A 19,877-nucleotide genomic window follows, 5' to 3' on the forward strand; every position below is an offset into this window, starting at 1 on the left:
TCACATACAGACCAGCCGCTCACTGGGTGAGCGAGGTGCGGGAGCAACACCGAGGGTTGCGATCCCATTGCCGGTCCCGGTCCGGTACGGGCGCGACACTGAGGGTTGCGATCCGTTGCCGGTCACGAAAAAAGACAAAAAGGAAAAAAAAAATTTAAAAAAATAAAAAAAATAAATAAAATTTATATGAAAATGTATAATCCAAAATGTATAATATCCAAAACAATCTTTAAAAAGAAGCAAGTTGAAAGACTTACAGTAGTTGACTATATTTATCAAGACTCTATGGTGATGGCATAAGGATAGACAAACAGATCAAAAGAATAGAAGAGTCTAGAAATAGACCTACACATACAGTCCATTAATTTTTTTAAAAAGGAGCAAAGCAACCCAATGGGGAAAGAAATCTTTTCAGCAAAGTGATACTGGAATAACTGGATATGCATGTGGGTGGGGGGTTGGGGGGAATAAACTTCAATCCTACTTCACAACATATATGACAATAAATTTGAGATAGATATAGACCTGAATACAAAGCTATTAACTATAAAACTCCTAGAAGAGAACATGGGAAAATATCTTCACAACCTGAGGGCAAAAAGAAGTTTTAGAAAAGATATGAAAAGAAAAAACTGATGCTAGACTCCATCAAAATTTACAAATTTTTGTCAAAAGACACCTTTAAGAATATGAATAGACAAACCATAGATAGGAGAAAATAGTCATAAAACATCCATTTGACAAAAGGACTTATATCCAGAATATGTAAAGGGTCCCTACAACTCAATAATAAAAAGACAATCCAATTTTTTTTAATGGACAAAAGATTTGAAAAGACACTTCTTAAAAGAAGATATACAAATGGCCAAGAAGCACAAGAAAATGTGTTCATTAGTCATCAAGTAAATGCTAATTTAAAATGAGATACCACTATGCACACTCCAGAATAGATAAAATTAAGAAGAATGACAACACCAAATAATGTTGAAGATGCAGAGCACCCAAAACTTACGTGGTGAGAATGAAAAATGAGACATCACTTGGAAAAAACATCTTGCAGTGTCTTACAAAACTAAACATAAACCAACCCTATGACCTGGCAATTCCACTCCTACGTATTTACTCAAGAAAAATGAAAACATATGTCTACCAAAAGATTTGTATAAGAATGCTCATAGAAGCTTTATTCATAATAGCCAAACACTGAAAACAGCCCAGGTATCCATCAATAGGAGAATGGATAAATATACTATAATATATTCATATAAAGGGATACCACTCAGCAATAAAAAGGAACATTCTACTGAAACAACAACATGGACAAATATCATTTCTCACAAGCATGAATCTTAAATGGATTAATAAAAATTTAAAAATTTTTTTCTATTCTAACTTCTATAGTAAATAGCAATAGATTTAACTCACAGAGCACTTTGGGCTCCTCAATAATTTTTAAATGTGTAAAGAGGTCATGAGACCAAAAAGTTTGAGAACTACTGATCTAGTTAAAGTTGAATGTGGGCATGCCCTACATTCTAACCATTACTATCCCAAGTATATACAGAAGTTACATTTGTGTGTACCAAAAGGTGTACAAGAATGTTCACAGCAGCACTGTTTGTAACAGCACAAACCCAAAACAACAAAACATTCAATGATTGAGGAATGAATAAATCAGTATTTTCATACTGTGGAATTCTAAACAAAAGTAAAAATAAATAAGCTATATCTACACCCATCAACACAAACAATCCTCAGGGATATGTATGATACTAATAAACACAATTTGACTAAAAAAAGCAAGTTGCAGAAGAATGTATATATAGTACAATTCCACTTACATAAAATAAAAAACAAGCAAACCTAAACAGTATATTTTTAGGAATGTATAAGAGGTAAAAGCTAGGAAATGATAAACACTAAATTAAGTATACTGGTTATCTCAGGAGAAAAAGGAAGAAGATGGAATCAGAGAACACCACAGAGGGTATTAAACGTTTATTTAATTATGACTGCTCCTAACCAAAGGATAGTCCTCCTTTATCAAGGTCATAATTCTCTTCATCAATCAAACTTTAGGTTGGACATTCCTGAGTAGTGAAAGAAAATCCATCTGATTGAAACAACCAACTGAATCAATTCCAGTGATCAATGGGATTTCAGACGACAAAACCAGATTGCCCTCATGTCTGCTTTAAAAAAAAAAGGAAAAGTTGCTAGCCAACAGGTAAAATAGTCTAGAAACCAAAATGTTTCATTTTAGCAACACTATCTTATCTAGAATCTCCCCCTATCATTTTGAATGAATGACGACAAAACCAGATTGCCCTCATGTCTGCTTTAAAAAAAAAAGGAAAAGTTGCTAGCCAACAGGTAAAATAGTCTAGAAACCATAATGTTTCATTTTAGCAACACTATCTTATCTAGAATCTCCCCCTATCATTTTGAATGAATGAATAAGTGAGTGAAAGTCATAAAAACACATTGTCAAGAATCTGACATGCACAATTCTCGAGTTCTGTTTTGTTTCTGACTCCAAGTCTTTTTACTTGCTGTTAAAAGTAGCTTGCTCTGAAATGTTAAGGAACACATGTTAAGAGCGGGAGTCCACACCTACGATGAGTCAAAGATTTTTTCCAGCTCTGCAACTGAATTATTTCAACCTATAAGTACTTACTTTGTTTCATTAGGTAAAATACATCTTTTGAGTCATGAGTACATTATAGGGATAAATAAAATGATGCTTATAAAATTCTTTGAAATCTTCAAATGCAAGGGCCTATATAAAAGTACTAAACTCTGTTCTTATTTTTACAGTCTCATTTTCTAAGAATAAACAATATGGTGTAATTTGTCATACTTCATTTACATAATAGGAAATCAAAATTGCTCAAAACTCAACTTCAGACACTGTTTTCACGTATCGATTACTGAATAATAACCCCCAAACTTCATGATTTTAAAAGACAATTTATTATTATCTCTCATGGGAACAGTATGAACAATGAAAGGTGCACAAGGGTATAAATGTATACGTAAATAGCCTGTTTTGCCAAAAGTACAGTGTAAGTAGGGCAAAGAAAAGGAGGAAGAAAGACAAGAGTTAAGAATAAACTGGATACACAATGAGCTACAACTCCATTACCAGACTGATACCAAATATTGGCAAGGATGTGGATCAAATTCTGTGAATATAAAATGGTACAACCACTTTGGAAAAAGGTCTGGCGGTTTCTAATAAAACTAAACATGCACCTCCCCTATGACCCAATTATTCCAATCTTAGGCATTTACCTATGAGAAAGGAAAATATATATCCCCAAAAAGACTTGTTCAAGAATGTTCACGACAGCTTTATTTATAATTGCCAAAACCTGAAATCTGCCAAGTGTCCATCAAGAGGAAAATGGGTTAACAAATTGTGGTAATATTCATACAATGAAATATTACCACATAGCAACAACGAGTCTCAAAATGCTATGCTGAACGAAAGAAGCCTTATACCAGATAGCAAATATTAGATTATTCCACTTATATGCAGTTCTAGAACAGGCAAATCTAATCTATGGTGGGGAAAAAAACATCAGAGCAGTGATTGCACTAGAGAGAAAGGGGAAGGTGGAGGTGAGGATTAACAGGGAAGAGGCATGAGGGAACTCTCCTGGTTGATGGTAAAGTTCTGTATCTCTATAGGGGTTCAATTATACAGGTACATGCATTCCTCTAAATTCAGCAAAAATAAATTCAAGCTTTGTGCCTTACATTAATGTAAATTTTACATCAAAAGAAAAAACATAAAGAACTGAACTTCAATTAATGATATGAATTATATAGGGGAAAGTGTACAGATATCGGCAATTTACTTTGAAATGTGTCAAAAATAAAAAGAATTGATGGGGGCCGGCCCGGTGGCGCACTGCTACAGTGCGCCACTTGGGAGCACAGCGGCGCTCCCGCCGAGGGTTCGGATCCCACATACAGACCGGTTCCCGCTCGCTGGCTGAGCGAGGTGCGGCCGCAACACCGAGGGTTGCGATCCCGTTGCCGGTCCTGGTCTAGTATGGGCGTGACACTGAGGGGCGATCCGTTGCCGGACACGAAAAAAGACAAAAAGGAAAAAAAAAAAAAAGAATTGATGAACAGGGAGAGGAATGAATAAATGGACAGAGAGGTGACACAATAAGTCTAGTAAAATGTTAACAGTAGAATCTAGGTAGTGGGTGAATGGATTTTCACTGCAGAATTCTTCCAACTTTATGTATATGAAAATTTTCGTTTAAAAAAAAATTGAAGGGCTTTTCATGTCATGTTAGAATTTGGCCTTTATCCATTAGTCAGCAGAAAGTCCTCAAAGGGAATCAGAAGCAGCATCTACGAGTCAAGGTTTAAAGAGGTATCTACTGACTGAGAGAATGAAGCTACAAATGACAAAGGAACAGCATAGGCAAAAGAAATCAGGTTAAGGCGGTGTGACACACTAGATAGTCCAACTGACCCTCCCACAGAAAACGTCTAAAAATCCTGGGTTTAAAAACAAATAAAAGAAAAGAAGGAAGAAATGGAAGAAGGGAAGGAGGAAGGGAGGGTGTAATAAAGTAAAAAGTAGGAGATCTCCTCAAATAAAGGTTTAACTGCAGTTGATGCTGCAGACTTAAGGCAGAATTTTATCCAATAAACCTTAGATTTTGCTATTAAGACCTTTCAACTGATTGGATGAGGCCCATCCACATTATTTAGAGTAATCTCCTTTACTTAAAGTTAATTGATTGTCGGGCCGGCCAGGTGGCGCACTTGGTAGAGTGCGGCGCTTGGGAGCGCGGCGGCGCTCCCGCTGAGGGTTCGGATCCCATATAGAGACCAGTCCGCTCACTGGTTGAGCGCGGTGTGGGCGCGACACCGAGGGTTGCAATCCCATTGCCGGTTGCGGTATGGGCGCGACACCGAGGGTTGCGATCCCGTTACCGGTCACGAAAAAAGACAAAAAGAAAAAAAAAAAAAAGTTGATTGTAGATGTTAACCACATCAAGAAAATACTTTCACAGCAATACCAAAATTAGTGTTTGACTAAATAACTGGATATCATAGCTTAGCCAAGTTCAGAATAAAACTAATCCCAGATGAGGAGGCTACAACTATAAGGCATGGTTTGATTTGGGTCTTTAAACTTATTTTGACTAGATTCCAATTCAATTTATATTGATTAAGCATCTAATATTTGCCAGGCAGTTCACTGTGTGGTTTCACAGGTATCATGCCATTTAAATCTCATAGCCCTATATCATTATTCTCATAGCCCTATATCATTATCCTCATTTTCTAGAAAATAAACTGATACAAAGAATGATTAAGTAATTTTCCCAAACTCATAAGGCTCAATGGAGCAAAGTCCAGATGGTAATCTTGATTCTGGCTCCAAATCCAGTGGCCCTTCCATTATACCACGTATGTTCCCCATAGTAAAACATCTAGGACTTTCACGCCACCATAAATTGCTTTTGCTGTCACTTTGGGGCTCTATCATTTTGCTGTGTCCAAAAATGTTTTTTCATGTGTTTACTTCTTTTGAAATTCTCTTCTGCCCTACCTAAAACTTTCTAGGTGAGTTTTTTCCACTAACTCGTAAACAGCTGGCAAAGGAACAAAGATAGAACCCCAAAACTGAAGAAACAGGTTCAAATTTTAAACCTGAAATAACAATGCACTGGGCAAGACTTTCATTTAAATATTTCCTATTCTGGCCGGCCTGGTGGCGCACTGCTACAGTGCGCCACTTGGGAGCACGGTGGCGCTCCCGCCGAGGGTTCGGATCCCACATACAGACCGGTTCCCGCTCACTGGCTGAGCGAGGTGCGGGTGCGACACCGAGGGTTGCGATCCCGTTGCCGGTCCCAGTCCGGTACGGGCGCGACACTGAGGGTTGCTATCCGTTACCAGACACGAAAAAAGACAAAAAGGAAAAAATAAATAAATAAATAAAAAATAAATAAATATTTCCTATTCTATATATTCCAACTCAGTGAAGTTCCTCAATTAACCATTTGAGGAATTATCCTGTTCTTGTTTACCCACACACCAATTACTGTTCTATTTTTTAAAAAAGCAATCATTTCTTCCAACATGTGCTACCAAATGACAATTCTTCCTAGTTAATATCTTGGAAGACCTGGGTAAATGCTAAGTAAAGATTAGACTTCAAAATGTACTCAGCCAGCAAATACTTGCTAAGCTCTAACTACAGACTTGGGTCTAAAAAGTGGTTTGGTTTGAGCTTGGGAAAGGTTTTAGGAGCAAATAAAAATGAAAATTACTTTTGAACTGAAAAAGTTCAATTAAGCTTATTACCCAGGATGATCATTTTCAAGCTTTCCTTCACACACAGCGTTTTCAGCCTGCTGTTACTGTGCAGGGCAATCAACATCTAACTTAGTTTTCAAGGTTAGAAACCTAGGTTCCAGTACCAGCCCGGGATCCTGAGCAAATCGCTTATCCTTTTGAACTTGGTTTCCTTACATACAAGCAGAGATAACACCTACATCTCTCAGGAAAGAAGATGTAAAAAGTGCTTTGTAAACGTAAAGCCTTGCTTCTCCAAATATAGTCTACAGACCAGCAGCGTTAGAATCACCTGACAGTTTATAAGAAATTCAGACTCTAAGGCCACATTCCAGATCTACCAACCCACAATATGTGTTTTAATAAGATCCCCATGTAATTCACATGCACATTAAAGTCTGAGGAGCGCTGCTATAAAGCACTCTGCAGATGTTAGGTATGTTCCCCATAATAAAATAGTTCTTTAGAAGCTCTTTTTGTTCTGAGAAGTCCTGTGATCTGGTAACTCATTAACAATATGACATCAACAGCACTGACATCATCCTTCTCAGCTCTACCATTTCCCAGACTGAGAAACTAGTGAATGTGAATTCTGGTCCAAGCTTCACTAATTTGCAACATATTCTTGGGCAAATCATTTCAAGTCTCAGGTCTTTTTCCTTATTTGTAACTAGTTCCCAACAAGAGGTCCCAGGACTCACTGGGGTGTGAAAAAGTGGTAATGGAGGAAGGCAGGATAGTATAATAGTTAAGCACATAGCTTCGAAATTAAATGGCCCTTAGGTTACTTGGGCTATTGCCTAAGTGATATTGGGCAAGAAATTTAATCTTTTTAAACTTCGATGTCTTCAACTGTAAAATTAGGATTATAGGGGCCAGCCCGGTGACGCACTGCTACAGTGCGCTGCTTGGGAGTGTGGTGGCGCTCCCGCCGAGGGTTCGGATCCCACATACAGACCGGCCGCTCACTGGCTGAGTGAGGTGTGGGCGCAACACCGAGGGTTGCGATCCTGTTGCCGGTCCTGGTCCAGTACGGGCGCGACACTGAGGGTTGCAATCCGTAGCCAGTCACGAAAAAAGACAAAAGGGAATAAAAAAAAAATTAGGATTATAATAGTACCTACTTCAGATCAAGCAGTATAGCATATGGGTACAAATGAGTACTCTGCTAGGTACATTTTTAGTGTGATAGAAATAGTCTATATCTTGATTGGGATGGTGGTTAATAGGTGTATATACTTCTCAAAACTTTTAAACTACACACTTAAAACAGATGAATTTTATTCTAAGTAAATTATACCTCAAAAAGGTAATTTTAAAAGTAAAAAAGAGAGAGAAGAGAGAGCATGCACTCTGAAGTCAGACTGCATGAGTTCAAATCCTCTTTTTGTCACTTGCAAAGTGGAAATTTGTCCAACACTTTGGACAAATTATTTAATCCCTCTCTGCCCTAAATTTCCAGACCTATAATATAGGACTACTAACAGAACATAACTTAAAAGAGTTGTACATTAAGCCTCATAAATGTTAGCTATTATTACTCCTCTTGGCTATTTTCAATATTTAAAAAATCACATTTATCCAAAAGAAGTCTGCAATGAAAACAGGCTGTTTTGCTCTGGACTAAAATTGTATCAATACATTAATTAGTGACAATCTCATATGTATCAGTACAGTATTGTAACAGTGACTAGATCTCATCTGATTGACAGTTACATGTGCCTTTGATTAATTAAAATGGGGACAAATACATTAACAATTACAATTTATGTAGGAGTAATAATAAATTATAATTTATGTGAGAGAGATAATAAATTTATAGAGCCCATGAAAGAAAATAATAAAAGGCTTCTTTCTGATGAAAAGGTTAAAATAACTATGTTACCATATGACCCAGCCATTCCTCTTTTGGGGCTGGAAGAGATACTTCCATACCCATGTTCACAGCAGCACTATTCATAATAGCCAAGAGATGGAAGCAACCCAGGTGTCCACTGATGAAAGAATATATACATACAATGAAATATTATACAGCCTTAGAAAGGAAGGGAATTCTGACACATGCTACGACATGGATGAATCCTGAGGACATTACGCTAAATGAAATAAGACAGTCATGGAAAGACAAATACTGTATGATTTCACTTACATGAGGTACCTAGAATAGTCAAATTCATAGAGACAGAAAGGGTGGTTGTCAGGGGACAGGGGGAGAAAGAAATGGGGAGTTGTTTAATGGATATAGAGTTTCACTTTTGCAAGATGAAAAGAGTTCTGGAGATTGATTGCACAACAATGTGAATGTACTTAACACTACTAACTGCATGTACATTTAAAAATGGTAAAGATGATAAATTTTATGTTACATGTGTTCCATAATTTTAAAAAATAGCTGGTATGGTGGTTCTTGCAGCACTAACACTGTAAAACCTTTGTGAACCTATCTATGTTTTAAGTTTTAATAAACACCCTTTCTTTGCATCCCAGTGTACCACATATATATATCCATCACAGCACCTAAAACAATTTACTGGCAGTCTCTGACTTGGACACATTAAACCCAAACCCTTCTGTACATTGAATTTGGTCTTTTATTTGATCTCCATTTTTCAGTTGACTTATGATGCTTTTGAGCTATAAGTTGGAGGCAGTGCTGCTTACCTGTCAATAACCCACGGGGAAAGGACTATCTTAAGATGACACAGATGTCACCTCTGCCAGCCCACAGGACCCCAGACCAAAAGAAGCTGGACATGTGCTCCCTTATTTGAGGCCACTACTCAGGGAGGATGGTAGGAAGGGTCCTGACAAAAGGAAAGGAAAAGAAAGGCAGCAAAGGGCTACAAGCAGCCAGATGCCTTTCCTGGCATATGTGTATGTCAGAGGCAGCTGGTTACAGCCTCTCTTGTCTTGTGCTGCAGTGGCAAGAAAAGACAAATCTCTCTCTCCCACCTAAATGAAAACCATAATAAAGGTATACACACTGGGGGTTGCCCTACTTTCCTTCTGCCCAGTTCCTATGAATAGAATGAGCAGAGGGGCAGCAAACATGGGAAGGGACAATACCTAGCTTGAACTATCCCAGCCCAAGGACAAAGGGAGATGGCTAGATGGTCATACCAGAAGTTACCACTCATTCTACCCACCCATGAAAGTCTTGCCAATCAGGATCAGGTTACCTCTGCAGACTGAGGTAGCCCCCATAAAAACTGTAATTAAGAATTTGCAAATATTTTCTAGCTTTCTGATAAACTCTCATAATATGTCAATTCTTGGACATTCTTCTACCAAATACATTTTTAGGAATGCATTTCACTTGAAAGTAAGAGTGTGCCTGTTTGTACTTACCTGTTCATACCCCTACTAGCCTCTTACCTACCGTGAACAGAGAGGCTGTCTTCAAATACAGTTTTATCATATGAGTCGATGACAAAATAGGTACTCAAATATTTGCTGAATAAATGAAACATTCTGAATAGTTTTTAACTGGGTAATTCCTCTCTGAGGCCACAATTAAAGCTTAGAATTCCCCTTCATTTCCCTTTGGTAAAATTTCTTCCATTAAAACAACAGCACCTGAAATTCTACTTCCTGTAGATAGTATGTCTTGGTAGAAAGAGTTGTCAGACTCAAATTTGAATACCATTTTGCCACTTAATAGCTTAACTTCTCTAAGGCTCTGTTTCCTCCTCTTTAAAATGGGGTAACAGAGGAACTAAAAATATATGCAAAGGGCTTAAGACAGTGTTTGATGAATGGCAAAGCACTTACATAAGAGTTGTTTATTACTGGTATCTAATTGGGGAGGTGGGATGGAAAATGGACACTGCAAGACAATATTTAGATACCTGCAGTGGTAGGAATTTTTTTTTTAATTTAATTTTTATTGAATCAAAATTGATTATACATATTTTTGGGGATCAACGTTGAGATATGTTGATCAAATCAATATTACTAGCATATATATTGTTACAAATCGGTAATTATTCTTTATGCTCCTTGTCCAATCCCTCCCCATCCCCTTTTCCTTCCCCCCTCTAATTACCCTAGATTTCTTCTCACGCTCTGAAAGAATAATGGTTACTCTGTTGATTTGCTGCCCAAATGATCTGTCCAATGCTGAGAGGCATGATCAGGTCCCCCAATACAATCATAGAGCAGATGCCTCTTCTGTCACTCTGGAATGGGCTCTGTGGGAAGAGACATCCTTCTCCTTTCTTTATCTCTGCTGGTGACTCTTCTTGTGTCAATGCACTCTTCCAGTGGCTGGTGGACCATCTACATGGTGGTTGTGGCGTCTAGCTGCCTTCACAGCAGGCATGGATATCTTGGTGGCTGTGGTGGGCCCCCCACAGGGAGGATATGATTTTGGCATGCTCCTTGGTGCTGGCAGTGTGCCTGGTTGTGGAGAGTGTCTGATCCCCGGCTCCATACCCCAAGTCCCTGGGCAGGCCCCGAGGCACTGGCATGGTGAGCCTGGTTGCTAGAGAGGGGTTCCGGTTCCCTTCTCCATGCCCCAGGTCCCCAGATGGGCCCCAAGGTGCTGGTGCAGTGTGTCTGGTTGCAGGAGAGGGGTCCAGTCCCCTTCTCCATGCCCCGGTTCCCCGGGCAGGCCCCAAGGCACTGGCAAGGTGTGCCTGGTTGTGGGAGGGGAGACCAGTCCCCTTCTCCATGTCCTGGTCTCCAGGCAGGCCCCAAGGCACTGGCTTAGTGTGCCTGGTTGCAGGAGGGGGGTCCAGTCCCTTTCTCCATGCCCCAGGTCCCCGGGTGGGCCCTGAGGCACTGGTGCGGTGTTCCTGGTTGCGGGAAGGGGATCCGGTCTCCTTCTCCATACCCCAGGACCCCGGGAGGGCCCCAAGGTGCTGGTGTGGTGTGTCTGGTTGCAGGAGGGGAGACCAGTCCCCTTCTCCATACCCTGGGTCCCCGGGTGGGCCCCAGGGCACTGGTGCAGTGTGCCTGGTTGTGGGAGGGGGTCTGGTCCCCTTACCCATGTCTTGGGCTCCTGGGTGGAGCCCTGAGGCACTGTCATGGTGTGCCTGGGTGTGCCGGAGGTGTTGGTGGTGTGCCTGGATGTAGGAGTGGGGTCTGGTCCCGGCTCTAATCCTTGGGTTCCTAGGCAGGGCCCCGAGGTGCTGGTCATGTGAGTGGTTGTGGGCAGGAGTCCTGCCCCTGGCCCCATGCCACATGTCCCATGGTGGGCCCCAAGGCATTGCTGGCGTGCCTGGGCTGGAAACAACTTTTTGTCCTATGCTTACTTCTAACATGGAGGAACTTCCTGTGGGAACCAGTACTTGAGCTGTATAGTTGAGTAAATTGCTGCTTTGCTACTGTTTCCCTAGGAAAGGCTTTTTGTGCAGTTCAGGGTTTAATTGTTGACCTTATAGGTACTTCTGGCTCTCCAGGTACTCAGTGCACCTGGGTTGTGTTGAAACTTCAATCTGGGCCTATGTTTTCTCATCAAATTGCACCCCATGCAATTCTACATTCCCGACCAGTCTCCTCTGAGTGGTTCTGTGCTGATTGGGGGGAGGATCAGCTGTCCTTGCTACGTCCCAGTTTTCTCCCAGTGAGCCTGTCTCCCCCATCGCATGTGCTCCAAACACTTCCCATGGGACGGGCCCTACACCAGTCCCTTGCAATGACTCACCGGCTTCTGAACAGCTCCCTTTATTCAGCTGTTCTGGCTCCTCGCTCCTGCATGGGTCCACGGGAACCCTATTAGTGGTCTTGCTGTCCTGCGGGCCACCAAAGTCCTCTTCTCCCCTTCCGCCTCCAAGTAACTCCATCTAAAACGTACAGCTGCAGCTTCTGCTGGCTCCTGCTCCATGCACTCCGGCATTAAAGCAGCTACATCCTGAAACACTGAGAGTAGCTTTTTCTTTCTCTCATCATGGTTTCTCCTGCCTTCATGAGTTCCATAGGTCTCTCCTCCTCTTCCCCTGAGCTCCAGTGGCCCCAGCTTGGCTGATGTTACATTTTTATAGTTGTAAATTTGTTGATTTATGGGAGAGAGTGACACTGGGGACTGTCTATTCCGCCATCTTGACCGAAAGCCCCCAGTGGTAGAAATTTTAAGTTTGGAAATGAGGAGGAACGACAGTTGGAGCTGGGTGATGAGTGATATTTTTTCTACTTTTGTATATGTTTGAAGTTTTTTCCAAAATAAAAAGCAAAATACACACACACACAAACACAAAATGGGGTAACGGCCCCTGACATTTCTTAATAGGAATGTTGTAAGGAAGAAATACACAGGCAGTCTTCACTTTGCAGGGTTCCAATATGCTCAAATTTCAGTTATCACCATTTAGTTAAATAACACCAATCCCCCAACAACATAATTCAAATTTCAGTTACCACAGTATGTTACCTGTGAGTAACTGAATATAGTATAAACTTCGCTGCTAGATCTTCAATCCACAATCACTATGTAAATAATAAAAGCACATCACAATCAGTGACCAACCAAGTCACTTCTTTCGAAGTCTACTGGTGATCAGTCACTGCCCTTCTGTTACTCAGTTCAGGTACAGACAGCAAAGCATGTAGTTGAGCTGCCTCCTTGTCTTCTAGTGATAAACTTATATGACATTTTACAAAAATAAATACTAGAAAGAGGGAACTGGCCAACAATGACGGAAAGGGCAGCAGAGAAATAAAGAGTGACAATGTTTGGAAGAGAAATCCAATCAAATGTAAACGGCCTTATAGAACAAATAGCTGACCATGGGAATGATGACACTGCTACCATTCAAGAGACACTAGATATGCAGCCTGAGGAACTTTTCAATATAAATGAACAAAGTGGTTGTGGTGAAAAGGATGAAGATGTCCCAGAAGAAGCGACATTAGCAAAAAACTCTGCATTAAAGGAACTCTCAGATATTTCACAATACTGAAAATACGAAAGATAAAATGTTATAAGCTAATCCAAATTTAGAAAGGATTCACCAAGGCAAAGAAAAGATACTCATTCCTTATCATAAGTTATATGACAAGAAGGCAAACACAGTTCAAACTACTCTTGATAAGTTATTTTACAAATAAATAAAACATTTTAATTTTTAATGTTTTTAATGTTTTAAATTACAGTGTACTAAATATTAGTTTTAGTTTCTTTTCATCTCTCTATATATTTATACCACATCTCTCTATATATTTATAACCAACAGCAAGAGGGTTTATAATGTTCAACAAAAAATTTTAAAAGCCACAAAACAATTGTAGGTTTTCCCATTAATTATTAAGATTGCCTCCCCTAGTTTTGCACGGTCATTTGTAAGGTCCCACACTACCATGCAAAGCAAGGACTACCTGTACCTATGAATTCTGGCACAACAAGGGGCTTATTAATTCACAACGAAAGAGAGACCTCTAGCCTTTCCCCTGGTCCTTACAATTGCTCAAACAAAAAGGAACTTGAACTGGTCTTGGGTGATGCCAAAAAGACAGGTTTTCAGGTGCTGAAAGTAATTGAGAACCGCCACAATATCTGAACATGCAATTCTCCAAACTTGTCACTATTACCCAAAATATACACAGCCTAATACTGAAAAATAGTTAAATAGTTGAAAGATAGTTGAATAACTTGAATAGTTATCCAATTTGTCCTTTGTGATAGTATATCATTCAATGTCTATTCTGGTCCCTTGAACGCAGTGGCAAAACAATTAATGTGTGACAGAAGTAATGATGGGGAGGGAATACGGTATAGTGGATTTGGAATCAGACCTTAACTTGAATACTCTCTTTATACCATTTATCACAACTTTAGGTAAGTCATTTCTTATAGCTTCAATTTCCTAATCTGTGAAATGGGACAATACATTCTTTTTGGAATTATTGCAAAGATCAAAAGAGATATGCTTAGCGAAGTATGGCACATAGTGAGCACTTAGATAATAGCTGTTATTACTATTATTATTCTTAAATATTACCATCATTAACATCACCATTAATGAAAATATTATAGTAATGAAAAATGGCATTTTTTTGTGTGTTTTGGACACATAATATTTTAAACATATTATTACTAATCAGCACATTTTTCAAAGATCAAATTCTCTTACTCCAAGATATGATAGGCACCCACAACTTGCTACGGGATGACAACTTGACCTCAACTTCCTCCAGATCATTTTCTCCCAAGGTACATGTGCAAATGGCTGCCTAAATTCACTCATCCCCTTCTTGCAACGCCTCTGATTCCTATGTCAAAACCGTCCCTGCAGTCTGCTCAGTTTCCTCTTCTCAGTACATTAAGAACTAAAGCCATTTCCCATTTCTCAGAGCTATCTGCCAGAACAGTAGTATCTTGCTCTCTCATAGTCCACATGACTTAACTGTCAGTTTTCTCTTTTGATTTTAATCTAAAACCCCGATTCTAAACTAAGAGTCACTATCACCTATATAGACCCATAAGGCTGCAAGGGATCTAAAGGCCAACTAAGGTCAGCCCCTTTTCTCTACTAAATAGTTAATTCCTCCTAAAATGTTCACATGAATTAGTTGGGCAATGTCTGCTTTAACAGTTTCAGAGAGAGAAAGCCCTCCACCCCCCAAGCCAACCTGTTCCATTACTATATCATTGGTTAGAAAGTTTTTCCCTATGTTGAAGCAAAATCTCCCCACTTACAAGTTAGTTTCCACTCACTGGTCCTAATTCCAGATTCTAAAGAAATACAGTCAGTTAACTGTTCTATATGATATCCCATGCAGTATTTGAAGACCCTCGAGTTTCTCTTTTCCATGCTCAAAGAGCATGGTTTTAAGTCCCTTCCCTCGTGGTCACGGTCAACTGAACGAGGTGTGGGCTTGCCAAAGTGATCTAACTGTTAAAGTACTTCCTTTGCCAACATTTACTACAAATGATCCCTTTGCCCATATTTCTCATGATGTAAAAATTATCAATTTAAACTAATAGTTCAGGAAAAGTGACTCCCAACCAAAATCATGACCTCAAGGGAATGTTACTAAAGTTATGAAAACTGCAAAAAAGTTATGTACTCTTTTTTTAACTTAGCCAATTACTGGAACAGAATAAAGTAGGTTCATCTGGCATGAAACACTTGCCTCTTTCCTACTAAGCCAAACACACATGCCTGGGAGAAAAACTCAATAATGGGAAGGTTAGCTAAGAAAAGTTGTGCTTCATGTCCTGATAAAGTGGATCTAATTAAAAGAAGGCAGTAATAGATAGCCAAAGAATATTCTCTGTACCTTGCCAGAAGCAGGTTCCTGAAAGAATATCAAACATTCTGCTCTCAAAACTTGACCAAACTAAACACAAGAAAAAGAAGTGGCAGATTCTCTTAGGCTGCAGAAATAATCATCTAGGAAAACACACACACACAACAGAAAACAACTCCGACCTGCCCAGCAGAGCCTGTCAGGGTAGCAGCTAGAGAAGGAGTCTGCCTTAAGTCCTCAGAAAGTGCATTCAGTGGAAGTAGTGTCCTCAGATGACCCCTAACCCCTAGGTAGTCGGTTAGGATAGGGTGGAGCAGGGACTTGGCCCCTTGTGCTCTTGGGAGCCTGGCACGAGCAGGAAGGTATGCACTAAGTGCTCTGCCTTCTACTGCTGCGAGGTGATAGTTGAGTAGTCGTATTCAGAGAGCAGATCATCTCTGGTACTTGAAGATACTCTGGGTGGGAGAGGGGAGGAGGGGATGTTGCGTTCGGATCTCACACTAGTAAAACTGTTCCCTGGAGTTGAGCAAGGAGGTCTACTAAGAACAGAGAAAGAGGAAGGGAAAGACGGAGTTTTCACAGAGTTGGGGGAAGACGAAACCCTTCTCCCGTGCCCTGCTGGCTAAGGTGGTGGTAGCAACAGCAGAGCAGGTGTCCTGGGCCCTCATTCCTCCACTCTCCCAACCGCCTCTCAGGCTACCCCCAGGCTGCCCTCAGTCCGCCCATTCCCAGCCCTGCTCCTCAGGCACTCCCCATTTTTCCGCCCCACAACCTTAAGGCCCCCCTTCAGCCCGTCCAGACCCCGGCATTTCTCACTCGACACACCGGATCCCCTGTCAGCTCCCCGCAGCTTCCCTCGACCAGGCCTGGTGCCTCCCCCGGGGCCAGTCTCGACCTTTGCCTTCCTCACACAGCGTCTCCCCCTCAGACCGGCGTCCTCTCTCCGTCCCTCCCCGCCTCAGGCCGCACTCACAGAACTCGGCGATGTACCGGGTCAAGGCGTAGTTCTCCTCGCACCAGTCCAGAGTGGAGGTCGGGGGGCCCCAGTAGCCCTGCCGGTCCGCGGCGGGAGCCATCGCGCCGCCGCCGCCGTGGCCTCCGCAGCCCAGGCGTTCGTTGCGCTCGGCTCCGCGGGCCCCCAGGCCGGCCCGGCCAGTGCTCGCGCGCTAGCTCGCGCCCCGCCCTCCCTCCGCGAGGGGCGGGGCCCGGCGCAGTTACTGAGACTGCCTGGCGGGGAGGCCCCGCCCACCGGCGCCGCGGGCTGCTGGGCGGTGCCGGCGCAGGGCCCACTCCGAGGCGCTGGGTGGCCCCGCCCCTCCGTCCTCTGTGGGCGGGGCGGGGGCGTGATTCAGGAAAGGGGGGACCGGGCGGCCTGGGCTGTCTGGTTCGCCTAGGCAAGACCTTGGCGGTTATTAGGGGTTCCTGATTCCCCAGGGGCCATTTTCTTTCAGAATGTGTCTCAGCCTCTATTTGTGTGGGTGGAGTTTGATTTAATTGGCGTGGGGATGGGATGAAGCCTTCTATCAAGCCCTTGCTTGATGAAACCTGTGCAGCTATGCGCCTCAATGTCTTCCATTGGCCACAGGCCTCAAACAGAGCCCAGAAACAGAGCACCTCCAAACAAGCACTCCTATTCCCAGGAAATAAACCATAATTTTCTGGTAAAGGTGTAAATGTCCTTTGGGGACAAAGGGAAAAGCAGCAACCCAGGACCAAAAGAAAAAAAAGTTAAGTGCTGAGATTCCAGAAGAGAATGCAGCTAGATAGAGCACTAAAGCAGTTTGCCTGCTTCAGTTTGGGCTTCCAAGCCCAGAGTTTATTACCTTATATTTACAATTGTGCCCTTCTCTCCAGGCAATCCACAACCCATCCCTAGTTCCAGCTTCAAGATTCTGATAATCCACAGAACTGCCAGAGTGATCTTTTTAAAACACAGATGCAAACACCCTGACCCTTGTGTTCAGCTACACTAAACTTCCCCTAGCTTGGAATGTGCTGGGTCCCCTTACATGTTTCTGCCTTTGCTCTTGCAGTTCAGCTGAGATGGCTTTCCTATCTTTGCATTGGCTAACTCCCTACTTGTTCTTTAAAATCCTGCTCCCTGAAGCCCTCCCTGACTTTCACAGCCAAGAGCTCCCTTGCCCTTTGTTCACATCTGTATTAGTCGGGGTTCTCCAGGGAGACAGAATCAATAGGACATATCGTAAGTAGATAAGAGGGTATTTATTAGGGAAATTGGCTCACACGATTGTGAAGAGAAGTCTTGGGATAGGCCGTAGGCAAGCTGCTGGTAGTGTGGCTTAGTCCAAGAGAAGACCTCAAAACCAGAGAAGCCGATGGTGTTATTGGTGTAAGTCCTGAAACCAAAGCTGAAGAGCCTCGAGCTCTGATGTCCATGGACGGGACAGAAGAGTGTATCCCAGCTCCAGTGGACAAAGAGAGAGATTTGTCTTTTTTCTCTGTTTGTTCTCAGGGCCCCCAGTGGATTGGATGGTTCCCATCATATTGAGGGTGAATCTTTCTCACCCAGTCCACTCAGGGTCTCATGCTAATCTTTTCTGGAAACACTCTCATAGACACACCAAAAAAAGACAGCTTTACCAGGTTTCTCGGTATTGCTTAGTCTAATCGTTGACACATAGAATTAACTTTCACAACATCATACACTGATACTATCCTGATCAGAGAATTTGCTTTCATGCTTCATGGTCTTGGCATCCAGGACTGCCTGACCACCCAGTATGAAATGAGGACTATAGATTAAGAATGATACAGGTGCTATTTTCTAAATAAATAAGTCAAATGAGGTGCAATCAAAAGTAGTAGAGAAGGGCCGGCCCAGTGGCGCACTGCTACAGTGCGCTGCTTGAGAGCGCGGTGGCGCTCCCGCCAAGGGTTCGGATCCCACATACAGACCGGTTCCCGCTCACTGGCTGAGCGAGGTGTGGGAGCAACACTGAGGGTTGCGATCCCGTTGCTGGTCCCGGTCCGGTACGGGCGCAACACTGAGGGTTGCGATCCATTGCCGGACACGAAAAAAGACAAAAAGAAAAAAAAAAAAAGTAGTAGAGAAAACAAGGAGAGATGAGGAACCAAAGCCCTTCTACAAAGTGACCCTAGCAGATGATAGATGCAGAACCTTTGCTTGCTAGGTGCAAAACCTAGGAATAGAGGCAGTGTATTTGAATAGAAATAATAGGATATCTGAAATTTTTCTTTTGAAAAACAGACATTGAGCTTCTGCTGTGTACCAGGCTCTGGTTGGCTGGGTGCTGGAAACACACAGAGGTAAACAGGAAAGATCCAAGAAGGTAGTCTCCAGAGAGATAAATGAAAGCCATTAAAGTTTGGGGAAACTTCTATTTCTAATCATTTTCTATCTCATTCTCTAAAATTTCTGTTTTGTGTATTTTTTTAATGTATATAATAATCATAAGTGTAGATAATTTATAACTGAATAAACATACATATATTTGTATACTGAGTTGAATATACAAAGATACATACTCAAAAGTGATTTACTGATGAGGCATGCAATCAAAACAGTGTAGAGACCACAACAGTAGAGTGTGATAATACCTTGCTAGGAGTAAACCAAAAGTTAGGGTGCTATGGAACTCCCCATGTGGAAAGAACCCCTGGCCCAACAAAATAGCTCAAGACAGGAGATGAGGCCTTGGTTCAATTAGTACCCTGCACAGCGTTCATCAGTAGTAAAGAAAAAGAAACCTACCATAACCAGGACTGAATTTAGGAAAGAGAAATTCCTCCACCCAAGAAAAAAGTTACACACTGGAGAAGTATCACTCAGAAAGCACAAAATGGATTTTAAGTTCCTTCAACAATGTCCATCTTCCTATCTTTCTAAAAAACTTTCCCCCACCCCTAAGTATAAAAGCAACACATGAAAACGCAAGGACCCAGAATAGTCAAAACTATCTTGAAAAAGAACAAAGTTGGAGGACTCAAATTTCCTGATTTCAGCACTTACTACAAAACTACAGTAATCCAGACAGTGTAGTACTGGCATAGAATAGACATGTAGGGGCCGGCCCGGTGGCGCACTGGATAGTGCGCCGCTTGGGAAGCGCGGCGGCGCTCCCGCCCCGAGGGGTCGGATCCCACATACAGACCGGTTCCCGCTCACTGGCTGAGCGAGGCGCGGGAGCAACACCGAGGGGTGCAATCCCGTTGCCGGTCCCCAGTCCGGTACGGGGGCAACACTGGGGGTTTGGGTCCCTTGCTGGGCACGGAAAAAAAAAAAAAAAGAATAGACATGTAGGGGCCGGCCCGGTGGCGCCCTGGATAGGGCGCCGCTTGGGAAGCGCGGCGGCGCTCCCGCCCCGAGGGGTCGG

The 19,877-nt window shown here is 42.2% G+C and overlaps 1 protein-coding gene across 1 annotated transcript in view; it reads right to left on the reverse strand.

The window, feature by feature from the left end:
* The window catches only part of ACER3 (alkaline ceramidase 3), a 189,750-nt gene extending 173,086 nt beyond the window's left edge, over nucleotides 1-16,664 (reverse strand). The window contains exon 1 of the mRNA XM_008571935.1: nucleotides 16,496-16,664. Coding sequence (XP_008570157.1) covers nucleotides 16,496-16,598 — 103 coding nt within the window. The 5' untranslated portion in view covers nucleotides 16,599-16,664. The remainder of the gene's footprint in view (nucleotides 1-16,495) is intronic.
* Between the last annotated feature and the right edge of the window lie 3,213 nt (nucleotides 16,665-19,877).

Source organism: Galeopterus variegatus, unplaced genomic scaffold (genome assembly GCF_000696425.1).
Source record: "Galeopterus variegatus unplaced genomic scaffold, G_variegatus-3.0.2 Scaffold736, whole genome shotgun sequence".
Taxonomy (NCBI): domain Eukaryota; kingdom Metazoa; phylum Chordata; class Mammalia; order Dermoptera; family Cynocephalidae; genus Galeopterus; species Galeopterus variegatus.